Source organism: Somniosus microcephalus, chromosome 21, assembly GCF_052327205.1.
Source record: "Somniosus microcephalus isolate GS21.2 chromosome 21, FLI_Smic_1.0, whole genome shotgun sequence".
NCBI lineage: Eukaryota > Metazoa > Chordata > Chondrichthyes > Squaliformes > Somniosidae > Somniosus > Somniosus microcephalus.
This window is the reverse complement of record NC_141007.1, coordinates 56,017,450-56,039,047: the sequence shown is the minus strand read 5'-3', so window position 1 is coordinate 56,039,047 and position 21,598 is coordinate 56,017,450. Positions and strand designations below refer to the sequence as shown.

Here is a 21,598-nt window from a genome sequence, read left to right as displayed (position 1 = left end):
GTCCTCACTCGTCATTGCTTGTAGGTAGTGCCATTCCATGTCTATTTTCTTGATCCACTCCCGTCCTAGAAGTGGTGGTCCTCCCTCAGGTAGTACGTACAAATTCATTCTTGGGTGTACTTTACCCCTATCTCTCACCTTGACTCTTATTTTCCCCATGGGGTATACGTTATGCCCCGTGTATGTCTGTAATACGAACTTGGTATTTCTTAAGGGTATGTGAGAGAATAGCCGGTGGTAGTCCTTTTGGTTGATGACTGATACAGCTGATCCCGTGTCCAGCTCCATTCGTACTTGGACTCCAGCTATTTTTAGTGTGACCCAGATCGTCTGTAGATCAGTCACTTTACCCACATTGTGGATTCTCAGACTATCCAACTCCTGGCTGTTTGGGTCTGAGTCTGAATTTTGTTCGTCTGAACTCTTTTCAGCCACCTGATGTACCTTGTTGTACTTTTCTTGTGGTGGTGGCTTCCTTTGCTTGTTGGTCCTCTTTCCGGACCTGCATACCTTCGCGATGTGACCCAGTTTGCCACATTTCCTGCACTCTTGGTTCTTAAACCAGCACTGATTCTGGTCGTGCGTTGTCTTTCCACAACGGTAGCATTTGGAATTGCTTGCAGTAATCTGGTCCACCCCGAGTGCCGCCGCCTTTTGCTGCATTTCCGCCGTTCCTTTCGCTGCGGCTTCGTGCGATGAAGCTATGAGGACAGCCCTGTCCAGTGTGAGGCCGTTTTCTTCCAGAAGTCGCTTCTGCGTTCCTTCTTTGGCCAAGCCGCATACGAACTTGTCCAGCAGCGCCTCTGTCAAATTCCCTCCAAACTGGCAGTATTTCGCTAGCTTACGCAGTTCGACTAAGTATTCCGCATTGCTTTCATCTTGCCTCTGGGTTCTGGCATAAAATTTAAATCGTTCAGCCAGCATCAACGGTGTGGGGTTCAAGTGATCCTTCAGCACTGCTACGATCTCTTCGAAGGTCTGGTCCACTGGTTTAACTGGTGCTATTAGATGTTTCAAAAGCCCGTATGTTTTTGCTCCCATCGAATTTAACAAAGTTATTGCCTTGTCGTCATCCTCAATTTCGTTGGCTACGCAATATATTTCTATGCGTTCCACATACGTGGCCCAGTCTTCTATTTCAGCATTAAAATCATTAATATTTCCTCGCTTAGGCATCTTCTTCTCTTTTCGAGAACAGTACAAGTATTTCTTTACTTATTATTAATTTTCTTCTCTTCTTGAGAACACCACAAGTATTGCTTTACTTATTCTTATTTTTCCTCTCTTCTTGAGAACAACACAAGTATTGCTTTACTTATTCTTATTTTTCCTCTCTTCTTGAGAACACACCAGCCTTTCTGAAAATTCTAATTAATTTTCTAAGATGGCGGTTTCCCGCTTCTGTCTTCTTCCCCAGCGGTTTTCCCGTGAAAAATGGCGGCTTTCCCGCACTTCTCGCTCTCCCCGCCCACTTCAATGGCGGTTTTCCCGCGCTTGACGGTCTTCACCCGTCCCCCGACGCTGTCTTTCAGCCCGAGTGCGGCCCTTATCAGCGGATGCGATCGATGGCCCGGCTGCGCCTCGCACTTGAAAGCGGCCCGGCCCTTATCAGTGCTTGCGATCGATGGCCCGGCTGCGCCTCGCACTCCAAAGCCCTTATCTCCCGATCGCGATCGATGGCCCGCGCTGTGCACCGCGGCTCTCGCGCCTTCAATTTCTGCAGCCGCTGCCCTTTCAGCCCGAGTGCGGCCCTTATCGGTGGTTGCGATCGATGGCCCGGCTGCGCCCCTCACTTCAAAGCGCCCGGCCCTTATCTGCCGATCGCGAGCGCCTGTACCTCTGTCTTCCCAGCCCTGTTTCTTCTGCACTCCAGTTTTCAGTCGCTGATGGAGGCTGCAGGGTCCTAATGCCTGTCGCTTCCAGTGGGGTGGTGAGGATTGAAACCTCTCTTCAACGTCCTGTCTTTGGACGAAGCCACCGTGGAATAACTGCCGCAGGGTTCGAATCCGACTCGTCGCCAGTGTTAAGTCTGTGGGTTGTATTGTAAATAATACACAGACTCCACGATTAACAAAATAAAACAGGTCTTTACTATTCAGAGGTTCGGGCGATTCTGCCCTAGTTAACGTATCACAACCCTTATATACTGGTGTGGTCACTATCGGTATTACAGTATACATGAGCCAACAAATAGTGCCACCCTAAAGTAGTGCTCCTAAAAGGCGAACGGTTACATTCTATAGTTCCCTTAAAGGTAAACGGTTACATACACAACACCCACCATCAACATCCTGGGGGTTACCATTGACCAGAAACTTAACTGGACCAGCCACATAAATACTGTGGCAACAAGAGCAGGTCAGATGCTAGGTATTCTGTGGCGAGTGTCTCACCACCTGACTCCCCAACGCCTTTCCACCATCTACAAGGCACAAGTCAGGAGTGTCATGGAATACTCTCCACTTGCCTGGATGAGTGCAGCTCCAACAAAACTCAAGAAGCTCGACACCATCCAGGACAAAGCAGCCTGCTTGATTGGCACCCCATTCACCACCTTAAACATTCACTCCCTCCACCACCTGCATACCGTGGCTGCAGTGTGTACCATCTACAAGATGCACTGCAGCAACTCACCAAGGCTTCTTCAGCAGCACCTCCCAAACCTGCTACCTCTGCCACCTAGGGCAGCAGACGCATGGGAATACCAAGTTCCCCTCTAAGTTACACATCATTCTGATTTGGAAATATGTCATTCTGATTGTCGCTGGGTTAAAATCCTGGAACGCCCTCCCTAACAGCATTGTGGGAGTACCTTCACCACAAGGACTGCAGCGGTTCAAGAAGGCGGCTCACCCAAGTTTCTCCACTCTGCATAATTACTCAGTCGTCTGATGCTTGGGATCCATCCCGTGGCTCTTCTCTGATGTGCTATTAGTGCTTGAATCTCCTTGAACAAAATTGGATGCAGTAATCAAGGTGTCTTCTGACCAGAGCTTTGTACAACTTGACTTCCTCCAACTTGTAATATTTTGCCTATATAGTTCAACATTCTATTTGCCTTGTTGCCTATTGCTCCACAGTGATTGGACATGTTGAGTCGAGTCTAATAAAACCCCTCAAACTCTTTCACCTTCACCCTTAGCTATTTTACCTCCCCCTGTGACAGCGTCTTCAATGGAGCTAGTTTGGGTAGTCCCATTTCATTTTAGGTTACAGCAAAACAAACACTGCGGGTGAATTTCCTCAGGCAGTTCCTGCTCAGCATTGTAAGTTTATGCATGTAAATGGGGTTTCCGCTGAACTTCTGTAAAAGTTACCGTGCCAGAGCGTGAGAAGCCCCAAGGAAATTCACCCCCAATAATTCACAAATAATTGGGAAGTCTTAATCAGAAGGTGCAGTATGGAATGAGAAATGGAAAATCAGTAAGTTTCAGAGTTGAGAAATATCTATGGAAAAGCTTTATACTGTTTCTGATCCATGCAAAACTTGACTTGATACTTGCTTGATAGTTATACTAGGTGCAAAAAGGAAGAATTCATGTTTACACTGCTGTTACTTTTCTTTAAATTGAATAGCTGAATTTAACACCTGAAATGATGACTCTTGTGTTACTCTGTTTAATGGTGCATTTACTTTATAGCACGGTAACCAACAGCAGCCCCAACTTTGGTAACCATATGGTAAGGTTAATGTGACAGTGTTGCTGCTTCTGGGTGCACTGACCTACTGGAACTGATTGTTTTCTCTTGTTCCACTGAGGGCAGCACCGCCAGGCCTGTATTCTATTAAGTTGTGAATGGCCTGAGTGTTTAGTTCATATACACAGGCCAGCAATGTAGTTTGTCAATCATTAGTCTATATGGATCACCTTCCCCCTTACCACCCTTTCCTCCACTGCAAAAGGCACAACAACAAGAAGTGAAATTGCTGCCCTTGGCTTTCAAACCACTGTGCTTGCAGAATGTGTTGTCCTGGTACTGTGGAACGTGCTCTGCAGTGTAACCGGGTCAATTCGATAGTGCCAGCGGCTTAGCCTATTACAGAAACATTTTTGTTTAAAGTGGTTCTATAATATAAATGCAGGACAAAACAACACAGTATTACACTCTATTCTGTCAATGCTGTATCTGGCCTAAATGGGTAATTGCTTGGATCCCTGTCCTTTTTAGACAGTGCATGCTTTAATTTTAGTCCCTTGATTTACTAATAGGGCCCCACTGAAATGCCAAAATAATTGTACAAAAATCAAGCAAGTCCAATTATTTCACTATTTCAGTTGCATATTATTAGTAAATCAATGAATTAAAAAAAAAGACAAACTAAAATGTTGGAAAGGGTGCTCTTAAATAGAGACGATCTTGACGTTTTGGTTGTATTATTTCATACTAAATTGTATATTTTCACATTAAAAAAAAACAAAAAACTTTTTTTCCCCCTTCCTGCCATGCCCATTAACTGGCTACTATCCTCCACCCGCTGAAATGACAATAATCGTTGTATTAAACTTATCCATGAATTATACTATCATGTCCCGTCTTGATCTACCAACCAGAACTTAAATAGGATGAGCTGTCCATAATTATTTATTGACAAAACTCAGTCAACTGAGGTAAGTGACTGAAGTGACAAGAAGATTAGGAATTTAACTTGTGATCATCTGATCAGGAATTGATTTGTTTCTGCTAGTTTTAAGTACTATGGGCTAGAAATTTGGTATTGACCCGCTTGGGTCGCTAAATTTTAAAAAGTTGGAGAATTAGCGCCAAACGCTAATCCTTCTGACCTCCCGCTAAATTGATTGTTAGCGGTCCAACAAAGAACTGGAGCGCTAAATCAAGCGCTAATCACCTAACTTAAGGTGCACTCCAATCATTCACTCATCATTCACACTGGCACCTTCCAGTTCTTAAAGGGGAGGTTCAATCATTCTGCACAACCTCATTCTCAACATTGCTAGCTCTGAAGGCGACCGCCAAGCAACTCAACAGCTACACCTCTTATCCTCATGGCTGATCCCAGTCCCAGGGAGAGAGCTCGCCGTTTCAGCGACCAGGCGTTGGAGGCATTGATCGCGGCAGTCAAAAGAAGGAGGGCAGTGCTGTACCTGGTCACTGGCAGGAGGTCTTCAGGGCAATGTGGAGGGAAATGGCCCAGGACGTCTTGGCCAGCAGTGTGGTCCTCAGGACCCTCCCACAGTGCCGTAAAAAATTCAAAGATCTCACTCGGGTGGTCAGGGTGAGTACATGCTTCAACAAGTCCTACATACCAGCATCTGAACCTCAGTCTGTACACACGGCACAAACCACCACTCACCCACCAAGCATCTCCACCTACTAAATCTCACATCCACATCTCATGCTTTGCCTACATCACAGCTATTCAACTATGACAGGCACATCTCCCAAACACATAGCTGCACACTCACTCACACACTTTCCTTGTAGGTCAAGCGGGGCCACAATAGGAGGAGCAGGAACGACCAGGCGAGGTGAGCGGACATTCAACAGCCTACAGACCTGGAGGAGCAAGTGCCGAGAGTCATTGGGTGCCAAGTGGTGGGCACCGTGGCCGTCGGCGACGTCGACCCCCTTGTGGCAACAACGGTATGTTCATCTCCTCTCCTCCCACTTCCCCCTCACACCACAAACCTTTCCCACTTTCCAGCTCATTATACTGTCTGCATTCCTTGCTCCCCTCCTACCCCCCTGCCCTCACCTTAATGCGAGTCTTGTGCCTTTATGCTTTCAGGTAATCAGCAACCAGCTGACCAGCCTGTCCCTGAGTCTCCCAGTGAAAGTGAGGCGAGAGAAGAGGAGGAGGAAGAAAGCACCACATCACTGCATGTCTCACCCGCAGGCACCACCTCAGATACTGGGACTACGCGATCTTTAGAGGCAAGTTTAGTAGACGGGTCTGTACTGGCTGATACACCAGGGACGAGCGGGCTGCAGCAAGGCCAGGGGGAAAGGGTAGCTTGGGAGCCAGCTCCCCGGAGGGCGAGTTCTGCTGCACAGGACTCTGATGAGGACCTCGATGGAGAGGCGTTCACAAGAAGGGTGATGGGCATGCACACCAAGATGATAGGTGCAATGGCAAGGGTGCCCGAGAGCCTGTCAGGAATGGTAAGGAGTGTGGAGGAATCCACCTCCAACATTGCACAGAGCTCTGTGCACACCATGGAGCCCATCCTTGGTGGACTCCCTGAGAGACCGTGGGGACCCAGACCTCATGGGTGATGTGGCAGCATTCATTGCAGCACAGGCGGAAGCCACGCAACATCTTAGTGCTGTAATGCAGTCAGTGGTTGTTGCCATCGAGTCTCGGGCTGCTCTCATGCAGTCTCAGCTTGATGCCACGCAAGCTATGACTGCTGCCATCATTGCTGGGTCCACCACAGTCCACCAGGTATCTCACGGTGTCGCAGCAGGCCAGCAATCTGTGCTCCAGCAGATTAGTAGGGATGCTGAGGTGCTGCCCCGGGGGAGTGGCAGTTTGTCAGTCGCGCAGGAATCTGCTGTGTCCTCTCAGGATGACAGCATTCCTGCTCCCACCACTGCCACTCCGCCTTTCCCTTGTTGCTGCCTGTCATACAGCCAGGCCAGACTGCCGCCACCCAGCCTGAGGCGGTGCAGTGTACAGCCGGGCTTTCCAGGCTCAGAGCTGCTTGAGGGCATCCTGCAAGGCCATCTGTAGTCTGTGGCACTGACACTAAGCAGCCTTCCACCAGCCCTGCTGCAGCCACTAGGGACAGACTACGTAGGAGCAGTAGGTTAGGAAAAGGCATTGTAAAGAGGGGAAGTAAGGGTTTGCACAACGGTGATTAGTTAATATTGTTGTTGTATATATGTGTTTAATGAATGTTGATAAATTTATTAATGGAATTTTGCAGAATTTGTGCTGTCTCTCATTTCAGCTTTGCGCTGTGATATGGCAGGCGAAATGGATGGAATGATGGGGATGTGGTGAGCAACCGGGATGTGGGGTAGAATTTATTGGAACAGCAGTTTGATTAGGCGGTCACGGACCGGCCTTCCAGAAGGCCGATTGAGTGGCTGCCTCCTCCCTCGCTGCTGTTCCTCCTCCTCCTCCTCCTCTCCCTCTTCCTCCTCCTGAGGTGGTCCCGCTTTGCCTGGTGGCAATGGCTGGGCCCTCATGATGGCCAAGTTGTGGAGCATGCAGCACACCATGACGAAAAGGGACACCTGCTCAGCCGAGTACTGGAGGGCTCTTCCCGCACGGTCAAGGCAGCGGAACCGTTGCTTGAGCACCCCGATAGTCTGCTCGATGATGTTCCTGGTGGCAGCATGGCTTTCATTATATGAGTGCTGGGCAGGAGTGTTGGGGTTGCGGGGGGGGGGCGGAGTCATGAGCCAAGTGGAGATCGGATAGCCCTTGTCTCCGACCAGCCAGCCGCGAGCTTGATGTGGTAGCTGGAAGAGTGCTGGCACACCGGTCTGGCACAGGATGAAGGCATCATGGCTGCTGCCAGGATAGCGGACATTGACGGTGAGGATTCGCTGTTTATAGTCGCACAACCAACTGGACATTAAGTGAGTGGTAGCCTTTGCGGTTACAGAAGACCTCAGGATTGTTACAGGGTGCCTGCAAAGCAACATGGGTGCAGTCAATGGCACCCTGCACCATGGGGAAGCCCGCTATCCTGGCAAAGCCACATGCACGCTCGTCCAGCTTCTCTCTCATGATAGGGAAGGAAATGTAGTCCCTTCTCCTTCTGTAGAGAGCCTCTGTGACCTCCCGGATGCAGCAATAGACAACAAACTGCGAGATGTTAGATATGTCTCCTGCTGCAGACTGGAAGGATCTGCTGGCATAGAAATTGAGGGCGATGGTGACCTTGACTGCCACTGAGAGAGCCGCGGTGGTCCTGATCTGAGGCTCGAGGTCTGGCTGCAGGAGGTGGCAGAGCTCTGTGACCACCTCCTTGTTGAAGCGGAGCCTTCTAAGACGCTGCTCCTCAGTTAAATTTATGTAGGAGAAGTGCTCACGGAATACACTAGGAGGGTAAGGCCTCCTGTTGAGAGCCCTGTTGGCCCTCCTCCTTCTGGTCACATTTTCCAATGTTTGTCTCTGCTTCCGCTGCCTCCGACGCTGATGCTGGAGGGCGAGGTCGAGTGCCAGTACAGTCCCCATTAATGTAACCGCGTGTAGGACTTCGAAATCTTAGCAGAATGAAAGTGATATTTTTAGCAGGCAGAACACTCCTGAAAGTAAGAAACGTTTAACTCACTGAAAATGGTTGTTTTGCTATGTGAAACTGAGAAGGGAGCATTGATTGGTGACTAAAATGAAACGGATGTTGATCCCTTTAAATATCGCTCCTACAGCGGCCCTTCGAATGCATCACACCTCCTCTACCTGCCGTTGTTCAGGCCAGGCGCTAAGGCAGGGGGCGACGGTCAATTTTGCATCTGGGCCTTTAACGAGGCGTTCCAAACTCATTGACGTCACGATCTGGCAGTCGCTAAAGGCTGAGGCACTAAATGTTAGAGCCAGCGCTAAATCCCGGGTGAATTTTGTGTGCGGCGTTGGATTCGCCGGGCTCCGCCACAAACCCAGGAAGCACTAACATGCCGAATTTCTTGCACTTTGTGCCCTTAGATCCTTTCCCCCAACTGTGGCAAGTTATCACATTAGTGAACTCTCAACTATCCAAATTTTCATCCATTTCTTACACCATGTCCTAATCCCAGAGGATAATATGTTAATATTCTAATAAGTTACCAATATGAATATGAACAGTATAGCAGAAAAGAAGCACTTTGAACCAGGATAGTGCCTTGCCTTGCTCCCATATTGAATGCAAGGTGAGGCACCTGTTTATTTCTCCCCTCCTGGATAATGTTATATCCTATGCTTCAACCGATGCCTATTTGTTTTCCACAGTTGCCAGTCTCTGATAGTACTTGGTTACAGTACCTTGTTTGATTCAATCTCAATAAGAGAAAAGCTTTTTTTCCCCCATCGTTATGTTGGGTGGAACTAGATTTAAATATTGCTCTAAGTACAGCCAGACTTCTACAATCTCTGACAAGGATGACACCTGTCTATGTTGTCTGTCGTCAATACAACTTAATGGGCACTTGCTTCAAGGATGATCATTAGGTAACCATGGAGCTACTGGAATGAACACTGAGCCTGAAGATTTTTTTTTCCTGCTTAAACTTCAGCTCTTCCATGCAATTCTCGAGAAACATATGCAATGCTATTCAAATATTGAATCTGCCACCACAACAGCACCAACAGTTCCCCTGCACCACTAAGCCTCAGACATTGGGGTCGATTTTCCTGGAGCCGTCAGGCGTGTGGGGGGTGAAAATCCTGAATTCGGGGGTCCCAACACCATCCCGCCCAAAACCCCACTCCACGCAAGTTTCAGAGGCGGCGGGTACCCGCCCCGCACTGGGACACACCGACCCCAGGCGGGAAGGGATTAGTGCCAATTAACTGCCTGTTAACAGGCAGTTTTTAGCCTAATCCCTATTTTGAGGGGTGTCGTGTGGGATTCCCGACGGCTCCAAACCACGCCAGGTTAGAGCAGGCGGGCCGTCGGGTTGGAGGGGTCGCGATGTCGGTGTTCAGGTGAGTGATGGGTGCATGAGTGCAAAGGTAAGTGTGTTTGGTGTGTCTAAAGCATGTAAAGAACTTTTACTTACCTGTACTTACCTTAACAGCCTTTCTTCCTGTAGGCGTCGGGAGCGCATCACTCAGCCGGCACTTAAAGCTGAATGGCTGCGATCTGTCAAAAGTGACAGCCTTCAGCTTTGAGTGCTGCTGAGAGTTCTAACTGAGTCTGTGCAGAAGGACTCATGTTAGAACTCAGACTGTCAGTGTTTGGCAGCTTCAAACAGCTGTGAAACACTGATATTTCATCTGTCAAGAACTCTTGACAGATGAAATTGCAGACTGTGACGTCACCTGTTGCCGGGTGGCCCTTAATTGGCCTGCTGAGCCCGCTGGGTGGGCTTAACAAGGTCAATCAAGTGAAAATCACGCAGATTGGCCGGACGTCGATGTAGGCGGGTCTAAAACCCGAAAGTTGTAATCCTGCCGCCTTCCCGAAAGCTTCGGGAAAATCGACCCCATAGTCTGGCAAGGAGAGAGCTGAGCACACATCTCTTAGAGTCCCTGTTCAATCAGTTTACCTGGGCAATCAGTGGTTTTTACTCTGGGTTGTCCAGAGCTATCGCTATTAATTTTGCCAGTAAGAAATCTTCAGGCTCAATCAGTGTTCATTCCAGTAATTCTATGGTTACCTAATGATCATTCTTGAAGCAAGTGCCCATTTAGAGTATCTGTAAAACGCGGATTTGGCAGCTGCAAAGGGTTCATATTTGAACAGATTCTTTCTGACAGCTGGAGTCTCTGATTCCCCTGAAAGGTTACCACTTTTCCTCACCTTATCACTTTGCCACTTTCCAGCGATGGGTGGATAACGCCAAGATTGAGGAAGAAAAGAAAGTACCTATCTAATAGGCTGCTCTGCATTCTTCAAATTAAGTTAATTCCATACACACTGCATTTGCCTCCTGCCATCAACCACAATAACTTGCATTTATATAGTGCCTTTAATATAGTAAAGTGTCCCAAGGTGCCTCACAGGAACGTTGTCAAACCGAGCCACAGAAGGAGATATTAGGACAGGTCAAAAAGGTAGGGTTTTAAGGAGCATCTTAAAGGAGGAGAGAGAGCTAGAGAGGTTCTCTACCACTAGCTGTTCAGGCTCTTGCATAGAGCAAGTAAAATGGCTCTTCTTGGAGTCCTTCAAGTCTTGGGATATGGCTCACCTTTTTATACAGTGTACGTGTGGCAAAGATCACGTGGATGATGCTCCTGGCACCATTGCCCAAAGGAATGTTGCCCCTGTTTCTGCATTCCCTCCAACATCTCCAAAACTTAGTTAAGTACGTTATAGAGACAGAACTGCACTTGTTTTCATTAGAGCAAAGGTGATTAAGAGGGGACACGATTCAGGTCTTGAAACCTATTCTTAAAAGTTGACATGGTCTCTGCTTCAATCACTGACCCTGGAAGTGCATTCCACAGTCTTGCAACCCTCTGTGTAAAAATGTTTCTCTTGCTCACTGTCCTAAATAGCTTGCATCTAATCTTATATCTATGTCTCCTTGTTTAGACCCCTCAATCACTGGAAACAGTGGCCTAGAAATTCAGTGCCCTTAGCACCGATTTTGCGGCGCTAGAGGGCCTAGCGCTGCAATTGGCGCCGGTTCCTAAATTGCCTGGGGCCCTTCCGCGGCGGTAGACCGGTAGCGCTGCGCCGGCACCGATGACGTCATCGGTGTGCGCAGCGTCCTGGTTGCCGTGGTAGCCCGGCCCCAAGCCGAAATTCAGTTGCGGCCGCCTCGCCAGTGGCAGCCGCAACTAAGACTCCAGCAAACGAGTGTTGCCGGAGTCTGCGCCGGCGCTTTAAGGAGGCGCGGCGGCCAGCCGCTTTCCCGCCGGCCACCTGCCCGCAGCTCCCTCCCCGGACTTCTCCCCCCCGCCCCCCCCCCCCGGAACAGATGCAAGCCCGGCACTTGTCCGAGGTGCCGGGCTCATTTTTGCAGAGATTTGCGCGGGCCGCGGCCGGGTGCAGGCAGCTCCTCCTTAACGGAAGGAGGAGGCCTGCACTTCCCGAGCCTGCCGCACCGCAGCGCCGGAATAGCGCCGCAATGCGGCGCGTTGCGCCAGTTTTCAGGCGCTAAAACCCTTCAGTAGCGCCGGCAGCCGTTTGGGCGCGGCGCTACTGAATTTTTGGCGCGCGCAAAGGGACTTAGCGCCGGCGCTAACTTCCGGCGCTAAAGCCCTGGCGCAGCGCAAACTCAATTTCTAGGCCAGTGTGTTTCTATCTATTCTATCCCATCCCTTCATAATTTTAAACATTATCAAATCACTCTGTAATCGCACTTGTTCCAACAAAAACAGCTCCAATTATTAAAGTATTTTTATATATTTGTACTTCCTTGTACTAAACACCATCCAAGTGAATTTGTGCTGCACCCGCTCTGTTGTCTCAACATCTTTCCTATAGTGAGGAGCCCAAAACTGCACACAGTACACCATCTGTTGCCTTATTAAGGTTTTATATAAATTGATCATTACATCTTAGCTTTAATATTCTATCTCGCTTGCTGTAAAACCCAGTATTCCATTAGCTTTTTAAAAATGTCCTTATCCATTTGAGGTGCTGCGTTTAAGCTCTCATAAACCTGAGGCCCCAAATCCCTCTGCTCTTCCACATCACCTAACCTTCCCATTCAAACTATAATTATTAATTTTTTTGATCAAAATGTACCACCTCACTTACTGATATTGAATTCCATCTGCTACTTTTATGTCCATTCCATCATCTTATTAATGGGTTGGATAGAGTCCATGATAGTGCAGATGTAACAGGCTTGATGGGTTGAATGGCCTTGTCTCCTCCCATACTTTCTGATGAAACTTACTACTGTAATTCAAGGTTTTTTTTTAAATACAATTATTTTGTTTTTTGATACTGAAACCACCCTTCAACAAATACTCCTTCACAGGAGTTGTGGTTGCTGGCTGAAGAGGCAAAGTTCAGTGAAGAAGCGATAAGGCCTAGCACTGCAGCAGAAGCCCTTGCTGTGTTGCTGGAACATGTCAGAATGTCGCACCAGTACAACGTGCCAGAAAACAGCCAAGACTGTGGATAGTGTTCAGCCTGGTAACAATGTTGTTTATAAATGATTTTATAAAACATTGGTATAAATGTTTCAACATTATAAAACAAATTATACAATTTTACAAATAACAGTTTGTCTTCAATTATCTTTATCTGCAGTTTAACCAGTGTTTTGCCATGGTGAAGAAAAGTATAGCCCATGTAAATTTAACTTCTGTGTTCTGGTTTGTATTTGTTACTATTAGTCAACCCTGTTCTTCAAGATCATTAGTATATCTCTTTAGTGAAATTGAATTAAATAATACACTGTGCAAATTTTAAGAATAACTACACATTCCCTGCCTACCCTTATGTTTTAATTCAGCTGTTGGGCTACATTCCTTGCACAGAAGTGGAGATGTGAAATATACTTGATATCAGCAGATGTGAATTTAAAAGCTATCCCAACCAGAAATGACTGGTTTGTGTTTCCGGGCCAATTTTTGTTGATTATTTAAGTTTCATTGATGAGTAGGCAGCTGAAAAATATGCATGAAAGCAAGGATGTCCATCCCTCTGAGGAAGAGGAAGAAAATTGATATTGCCCTTATTCTACTAGCTGCATTGTTTGTCATAGATGTGCACAAAGCCGAGAACGATCGCTATTTCCAAGCTGAAAAGAATGAGGGCAAGTGGGCTTCAAGGGGAGACATTTGGGAGATTGTGACGAGTGCGGGGGAAGAAGTACAGCAAAGTGCTGGCAGTATTTCAGTTACTGATAAGTCAATGCATTGGCTATTGGTCTTGCAGATCTGATATTTGCCATGGTGAATGATTAATGTGTACCTTAGATTTCTGTCTGTTAGTGAAGTCATTATGTATATGTGTCTTGCAGACTGACTACTTCCACCTGTTTGTTTGTGTGGCCATTGTTGTGATTTATGGGGATGACGTGATTGAACAGCAGTTAGCAACAGACCAGATGCTGCTCCATTTCAGCAACCTGGCCATGCATATGAGCGGGGAGATTGTCCTAAGGAAGGTAGGAACCAGTAGAAATGTTTCTGTTTAGAAATTGTGATCGGATGCACATATTTTCAAATGCAATCGATCTTGGTTATGTATAACACACTGTTTAGGTATGTTAAAATATCCCTCACTATAATGAACGGTAGTGAGAAATTGAGGGGCCTATTAAGGGGGCGTTCAGAAGTCTTGATACAGCAGTATTATTAATGCAATGATGGATTGTTTGTTTGGTTTCCTTTGCACCATAAATTCTTGGCAACCATCCGATTTTGCACAAGGAAAACAAACAATGTGAACAATGCCTTATTGGTAATGCCCTGTTCGCTGTTATGTAACCAAAATTCACAGAAACCATTTTAGTGATGGAATTGCCTTAATTGTAAATACATTTTTCAGGCATTGCAGCAATATGAACATAGTGGTGCTTTGACATTATGCCAGAGTCCCTTGTTCTGTTCTTTTATTGCTGTGTGTAGTGATGTTGAACCTGAGAAGAGTCTCTGGCTTCATTTTTTAAAATGCTTACACGTTGAATGAGATTTTTTTTCTGTTGTAAGATATTGTACACAGGGAAGGGTGCATGATTTTAGAACTCTGTTCTATGCAGTGGGGAAAGTAACAGTTATTAAATTGCAATAATCACATTTTAGTAAATGTAAGTGCTGTGAGCCATCTGTGCAGATGTTTTATCTCATTTCATATAGCTACGATATTCACAATGCATAGAAAGTGAAATTAAATGTGTTTAGCAACTATATTCTTATTAAAAGTGTCATGAGTTGCATCATCTGTTTTTAATAAAAATTGTATAAAATGAGCAAGTTTAAAATTACATGCACATGTCAAATTCTAGTTTTACTTATTTAAATTTAATTCTGAGGCATGTAGGACAAGCCAATATTTTATTACATTTAGTTTAATGGTAACCTTTAAAGAATTTATGCTATTTTTTCCTGATTTATAGTATATATACCCGGATTCACAATGGATATCTGTCTACCGAGCTGACCTAATTTCCAAATAGATCTCTTTTTACTCTGGTGCAGTTCCTAATATTTATCCAAAGTACAAAAGAATTTTAAAAGTGCATTGTAGGCAGTTGCACATGACAAACTTTCTCAACATTGGAATCAGTGAAATGTTTAGACTTAAGTGACATGACGGTTTGTGTATCAATGCACACACTAGGTTCTTCCTCACAAACTGGATTGTGAATCATCGAGCATTATTTTGGTCAGTGAGTAGTGGGGGTGGGAGAGGAATACTTAAAAAGGAGAAAAATACACATTTAAAAATTGGGCAAGTAAAGTAATTCAGGTGCCTGGCTATAATAGTCCTCTAGCATATCTCATGCAGTGGTAGAACCAGGCTGGCTCCTCATGGTCCTCATGTGCAGAGTTTCCAGTAGCAACTGAATTACTGGGGGATGTGGTGAGTAAAGGCCAAGAGCCAATCTGCGGGAAGGGGAAGTGAATCTGAGGATAAATTGATCAGAACTGCCCTTGGTCAACCCCTAGAGGTTTCAACAGAGCCTATGACATTGCTAGCTGCATGCTGTATGTGCTGGAGAAAAACATACAATAGGAACAGGAGTAGGTCATTCAGCCCCTCGCGCCTGTCCTACCATTCAATCAGAGCATGGCTGATCTGTACCTCAGCTGCATTTACCTGCCTTTGATTCATATCCCTTACCTAACAAAAATCTATCAACCACAGTCTTTGAAAATTTCAATTGACCCAGCATCCACAACCTCTTGGGAAAAGAGTTCCAGATTTCCACTACCCTTTGTCTGAAAAAGTGCTTCCTGATTTCACTCCTAAATGTCCTAGATCTAATTTTCAGATTGTGCCCCCTTTGATCTGGATTCCCCCACCAGAGGAAATTGAGCTAAGTAAAGCTCAAAGAAAGAGGAAGTAACTTTTATGTGGATAGTGAAGTTTCTTCCAATTTAGACGTGGCTCTTTTGTGCTTAGGCCTCAGCCTGGGTTTGAAGGGAAACATTGTAGCTTATAGCCCTTTTTTCACAGCAGTTTATTTCCATACATCTTGAGGACCAAGGGAGTTGTTACATTACTCTTTAAAAGTCATCAGTTACATACAGGATTACTTGTAGCTGCCACTGAGATAAAAGAAAGTAATTATAATTATGGTGTTCTGGTGACGTCCTAGATTGACAGCAAGGTGGCGGTGCCCTAAGATTCAATTAGAGCCTTGTATCTAGGCATTTGTTTTTGTATGTGATTTGGTGGCCTGGGTTTTCCACTTTTATACTTAGATTTGTCTCGCATTTATTTCAATAAGTGGAAAATTGTAGACTGCCAAATGCAGAAGCCGAAAACCCCAGTCAGCTCTTACACTTGCTCTATCTGCTTACTGTCTATCAGAAATGTTTGTGTAAAAGTGTTGAACTGGATGTGGTCACTGAGGTGAGATAGCTTGTTTTTAAATTATTGAAGCGTGCACAGGCTGTTCAATAAATCTTAAATTCAGCTTTTTATTGAAAATAATTGTGATTTTCTGTGGCAGTACAGTCTTGATTGTTTTTGTCAATATTGTTTAGTCATTGGAGAATTAAGATGAATTTTAGTGCTGGGTAGCTGGTCTGAATTATACTGCCATCCTGATTTCATTAGTCATCAGTGTTATCAGAAGAAGACTCGCTTGCATCATTCTGAACTTAAAAAGAAAATAACATTCGACATAAAGATGTGTAGAATTATATGACTGCTACCATCATAGTTTTGTTTTCGTATTAGCAGGATATGGCAAAATAATATTGATGATATGTGTGAGTGTGATATATATGTATTAGAGTGAATTTTGCTATTCTTTATTTTTGCTCCTTCACAGTGCTACGTTTAGTAATTCATCCAGGCCAAAACTCTCATTTTGTCACAAGCGAGGTTTAATGTTTTTTAGGCACCAATGAAAGCAAAATTAAAAATCATACATTGTGACAAAAATGAAACATATTTTAAGATTCAAAATGATACGGTTTCTTCAACTCTGTCACAATAATTAAGGGATTAAAACACAGCTTCACTCATTTTGCCTGAGCTAGATGTTCAAAGGAGGGCCTGTGCTATTGAATTCAAATGCAAACATTTTGTGGGATTTCTTCAGATATGTGTTTGGCAGGGCAGCTTTTTTTTAAATTAACAGACGGTTGTTAAATCGGTTTCATCCCAGTTGTTTATCTGGAACATATTTCTTAACCTGACTGGTACAAATTGGAAAATCTGTCTGAAGCCTTTGGAAAGTGAGAGGGCCGATAGTATCTGTGGACGGTGAGAAAAGGAAGAGAACTGCCATGTAAGAAAACATAGTTAGCATAGTAGACACAACTATCTGTTATTTTCTACTTATCCGAGGAGATAATTAAGTTTAATAACTACTGTAAAAATCTATGTTGTATCATTGCTACTGTTCACTTAGTCTTTTACTGTTTAATAATGTTTTTGGCAGCTAAAGCCTAAATCACATGAGGGCTTACATAGAAACATAGAAAAATGGAAGCAGGAGTAGGCCATTCGGCCCTTCGAGCCTGCTCCGCCATTCAATATGATCATGACTGATCCTCTATCTCAATACCATATTCCCGCTCTCTCCCCATACCCCTTGATGCCTTTTGTGTCTAGAAATCTATCTAGCTCCTTCTTAAATATATTCAGTGACTGGGCCTCCACAGCCTTCTGTGGTAGAGAATTCCACAGGTTCACCACCCTCTGAATGAAGAAATTTCTCCTCATCTCAGTCCTAAATGTCCTACCCCTTATCCTGAGACTGTGACCCCTCGTTCGAGACCCCCCAGCCAGGGAAAACATCCTCCCTGCATCCAGTCTGTCTAGCCCTGTCAGAATTTTATACGTTTCAATGAGATCCCCTCTCATTCTTCTAAACTCTAGTGAATACAGGTCTAGTCGACCCAATCTCTCCTCATACCACAGTCCTGCCATCCCAGGAACAGTCTGGTGAACCTTCGCTGCACTCCCTCTAAGGCAAGTATATCCTTTCTTAGGTAAGGAGACACTGATGTTTCATCTGTCAAGACCTCTTAACAGATGAAATTTCAGTCTGTGACGTCACCTGTTGCCGGGTGGCCCTTAATTGGCCTGCTGAGCCCGCTGGGCGGGCTCAACAAGGTCAATCAAGGGAAAATCACGTGGATTGGCCGAACGTCGATGTAGGCGGGACTAAAACCCAAAAGTTGTAGTCCCGCCTCCTTCCCGACAGCTTAATGAAAATCGACCCCTCTGTCTTTCTGTTTTTCCTACCAAAGTGGATAACTTCACATTTATCCATGTTATACTGCATCTGCCATGTATTTGCCCACTCACTCAACTTGTCTAAATCGCCTTGAAGCCTCTTTGCATCCTCCTCACAACTCACAATCCCACCTAGTTTTGTGTCATCAGCAAACTTGGAAATATTACATTTGGTTCCCTCATCCAAATCATTGATATATATTATGAATAGCTGGGGCCCAAGCACTGATCCCTGCGTTATCCCACTAGTCACCGCCTGCCACCCCGAAAAAGATCCATTTATTCCTACTCTCTGTTAACCAATTTTCAGTCCATGCCAGTATATTACCCCCAATCCCATGTGCTTTAATTGTGCACACTAACCTCTTATGTGGGACTTTATCAAAGGCCTTCTGAAAATCCAAATACACCACATCCACTGGTTCTCCCTTATCTATTCTACCAGTTACATCCTCAAAAAACTCCAGTAGATTTGTCAAACATGATTTCCCTTTCATAAATCCATGTTGACTTTGTCTAATCCCGTTGATATTTTCTAAGTGTCCTGTTACCGCATCCTTTATAAAAGACTCTAGCATTTTCCCTACTACTGATGTTAGGCTAACCGGTCTGTAGTTCCCTGTTTTCTCTCTCCCTCCTTTTTTAAATAGTGGGGTTACATTTACCACCCTCCAATCTGCAGGAACTGTTCCATAATCTATAGAATTTTGGAAGATGGCAACCAGTGCATCCACTATTTCCATGGCTACCTCTTTTAGCACTCTGGGATGCAGATTATCAGGCTCTGGGGATTTATCGTCTTTCAGTCCCATTAATTTCTCCAGCACTATTTTTTTACTAATACTAATTTCCTTTAATTCCTCCTTCTCACTAGACCCTTGGTTCCCTAGCATTTCGGGGAAGTTATTTGTGTCCTCTTCCGTGAAGACAGAACCGAAGTATTTGTTTAATTGCTCTGCCATTTCCTTGTTCCCCATTATAAATTCTCCTGTTTCTGACTGTACGGGACCTAATTTGTCTTCACTAATCTTTTTCTTTTTACATACTGGTAGAGCTTTTACAATCTGCTTTTATGCTCCTTGCAAGTTTACTCTCATACTCTATTTTTCCCCTCTTAATCAATCTCTTGGTCCTTTTTTGCTGAACTCTAAACTGCTCCCAATCCTCAGGCTTGCTACTTTTTCTGGCAACTTTATATGACTCCTCTTTGGACTTAATACTATCCTTAATTTATTTTGTTAGCCATGGTTGGGCTGCTTTTCCTTTTGTGTCAGAAAGGAATGTGTAACTGTTGCAATCTATGCATTCATTCCTTAAATGTTAGCCATTGTCTATCCACCGTCATGCCTTTAAATGAAGCTCCCCAATCTGTCATAGCCAATTCACTCCTCATACCTTCGTAGTTTCCTTTGTTTAGATTTAGGACCCTTGTTTCGGATTGGACTTCTTCACTTTTCATCTTAATGAAGAATTCTATCATGTTATGGTCACTCTTCCTTAAAGGACCCCGCACAAGATTATTAATTAACCCCTTCTCATTGCATAATACCCAATCTAGGATAGCCTGTTCCCTAGTTGGCTCCTCAACATACTGGTCTAAAAAAACCATCTCGTACACACTCCAGGAATTCATCCTCCACAGTATTATTGCTAATTTGGTTTGGCCAGTCTATATGTAGATTAAAGTCACCCATGATTACTGTAGTACCCTTGTTACATGCATCTCTAATTTCCTGTTTGATGCCATCCCCTACATTACAACTACTATTTGGGGGCCTATAGACAATTCCCACCAATATTTTCTGCCCCTTGGTGCTTCTTAGCTCCACCCAGACTGATTCTACATCTTGATTTTCTGAGCCAATATCCTTTCTCGCTATTGCTCTGATTTCATCCTTTACTAACAAGGCCACCCCACCTCCTTTTCCTTTTTGCCTGTCCTTCCTAAATATCGAATATCCTTGGATATTCAGCTCCCAGCATTGGTCACCCTGCAGCCATGTCTCCGTAATCGCAATTATATCGTATCCGTTTACATCTATTTGCACCGTTAATTCGTCTACCTTATTAAAAATGCTTCATGCATTCAAATACAGTGCCTTTAGATTTGTCTTTTTAACATTTTTAGACATCTTAACATTTTTTTGTACTATGGCCCTATTTGTCTTATTACCATTTTCTCTTACCTGGACCCTATTTGTTAGTGCACTCCTTTGTTTGTACGCTCTGTCCCTTCCTGACACAATCTGGTTATCCTTACCCCAATCCCTTTCCTGCATTGCTTCCTTGTCTTTTCTCTTTAGCATTCTAGATTTCTCTCCACCGGGATCCTCCCCACCCCCGCCCCCTTATTTAGTTTAAAGCCCTATCTACCTCACTAGCTATTTGATTCGCTAGAACTCTGGTCCCAGCATGGTTCAGGTGTAGACTGTCCCAGCGGAACAGCTCTCTCTTTCCCCAGTAGTGGTGCCAGTGCCCCACGAATTGAAACCCACTTCTCCCACATCAATCTTTGAGCCACGCATTCATCTCCCTGATCCTATTGACCCTATGCCAATTTGCCCGTGGCTCCGGTAATAATCCAGAGATTATGACCTTTGTGGTTCTGCTTTTTAATTTAGTCCCTAGCTGCTCAAACTCTCTCAGCAGAACCTCTTTCTTTGTCCTACCTATGTCGTTGGTACCTACGTGGACCACGACAACTGGATCCTCCCCCTCCCACTCCAAGTTCTTCTCCAGCCTGGAGGAGATGTCCTTTACCCTGGCACCGGGAGGCAACATAGCCTTCGGGACTCACGCTCCTGGCTGCAGAGAACAGTGTCTATCCCCCTAACTATACTGTTGCCTACTACAACCACCTTCCTCTTTACTCCCTCCACTTAAACGGCTTCCTGTCCAACGGTGCCGTGGTCAGTTTGCTTGTCGTCCCCGCACTTGACCACAAGGGTTGCAAGAACCTCGAATCTATTGGACAAGTGCAGGGACTGAGGCTCCTGCAATACTACCTCCTGGATCCCTGTACCTGCCTCACTCACAGTCACACCCTCCTGTCCCTGACCACATGTCAATTCTAAAGTATTTAATCTAAGGGGTGTGGCTGCCTCCTGGAGCAAAAGGTCCAGGTAACTTTCTCCCTCCCTGATGTCTCGCAATGTCTGCAGCTCGGACTCCAGCTCCTCAACTCGGAGCCGAAGTTCCTCGAGCTGCAGACACTTACCGCAGATGTAGTCACCTTGGACAAAAATATCCACAAGCTCCCACATATTGCAGCAGCAACACATCTCCTGTTCTCCCATTATTTTATTTATTTAATTAATTAGTTTAGAGTTAATCAAATTATTTACCTCGGTTAGTTTATTAAATTAATTAAATTAAGTTTAGTTTTTAAAATTTAGTTATATGTTAACTTAAAACTTAGCCCACAGTCACTACCAATCACTTACCTGTGACGCCACACTGCCATTTTCTCTTGTTGATGCCGGTCTGCTGCTGCTTTTATCCCTGCTCTCGGGTCTCGGTCTGCTCTCGCTCAGGTCCGCCGCCTCTCTGCGGGAGAAGTTAGGTAAAGCAACCACCTCCTTCCTCCACTTCACCGAACTCCCACATTTACCAAACTCCCAGTAGTTCACTCTGTGCTGGCTGCACTCACAGGCCCC

At 45.2% G+C, this 21,598-nt stretch overlaps 1 protein-coding gene across 3 annotated transcripts in view; it reads left to right on the top strand.

Annotated features, from left to right (window-relative positions):
• The window catches only part of tbc1d16 (TBC1 domain family, member 16), a 141,996-nt gene that overhangs the window by 96,099 nt on the left and 24,299 nt on the right, over positions 1–21,598 (top strand). For 2 of the 3 annotated variants that reach the window (XM_085963681.1, XM_085963683.1), the window contains one exon: positions 13,543–13,689. In XM_085963681.1, the coding sequence (XP_085819807.1) occupies positions 13,543–13,689 (147 nt within the window). Of the gene's footprint in view, positions 1–12,552; positions 12,711–13,542; positions 13,690–21,598 lie in introns of those variants that run through there. The other variant, XM_085963682.1, reaches the window with a different exon arrangement.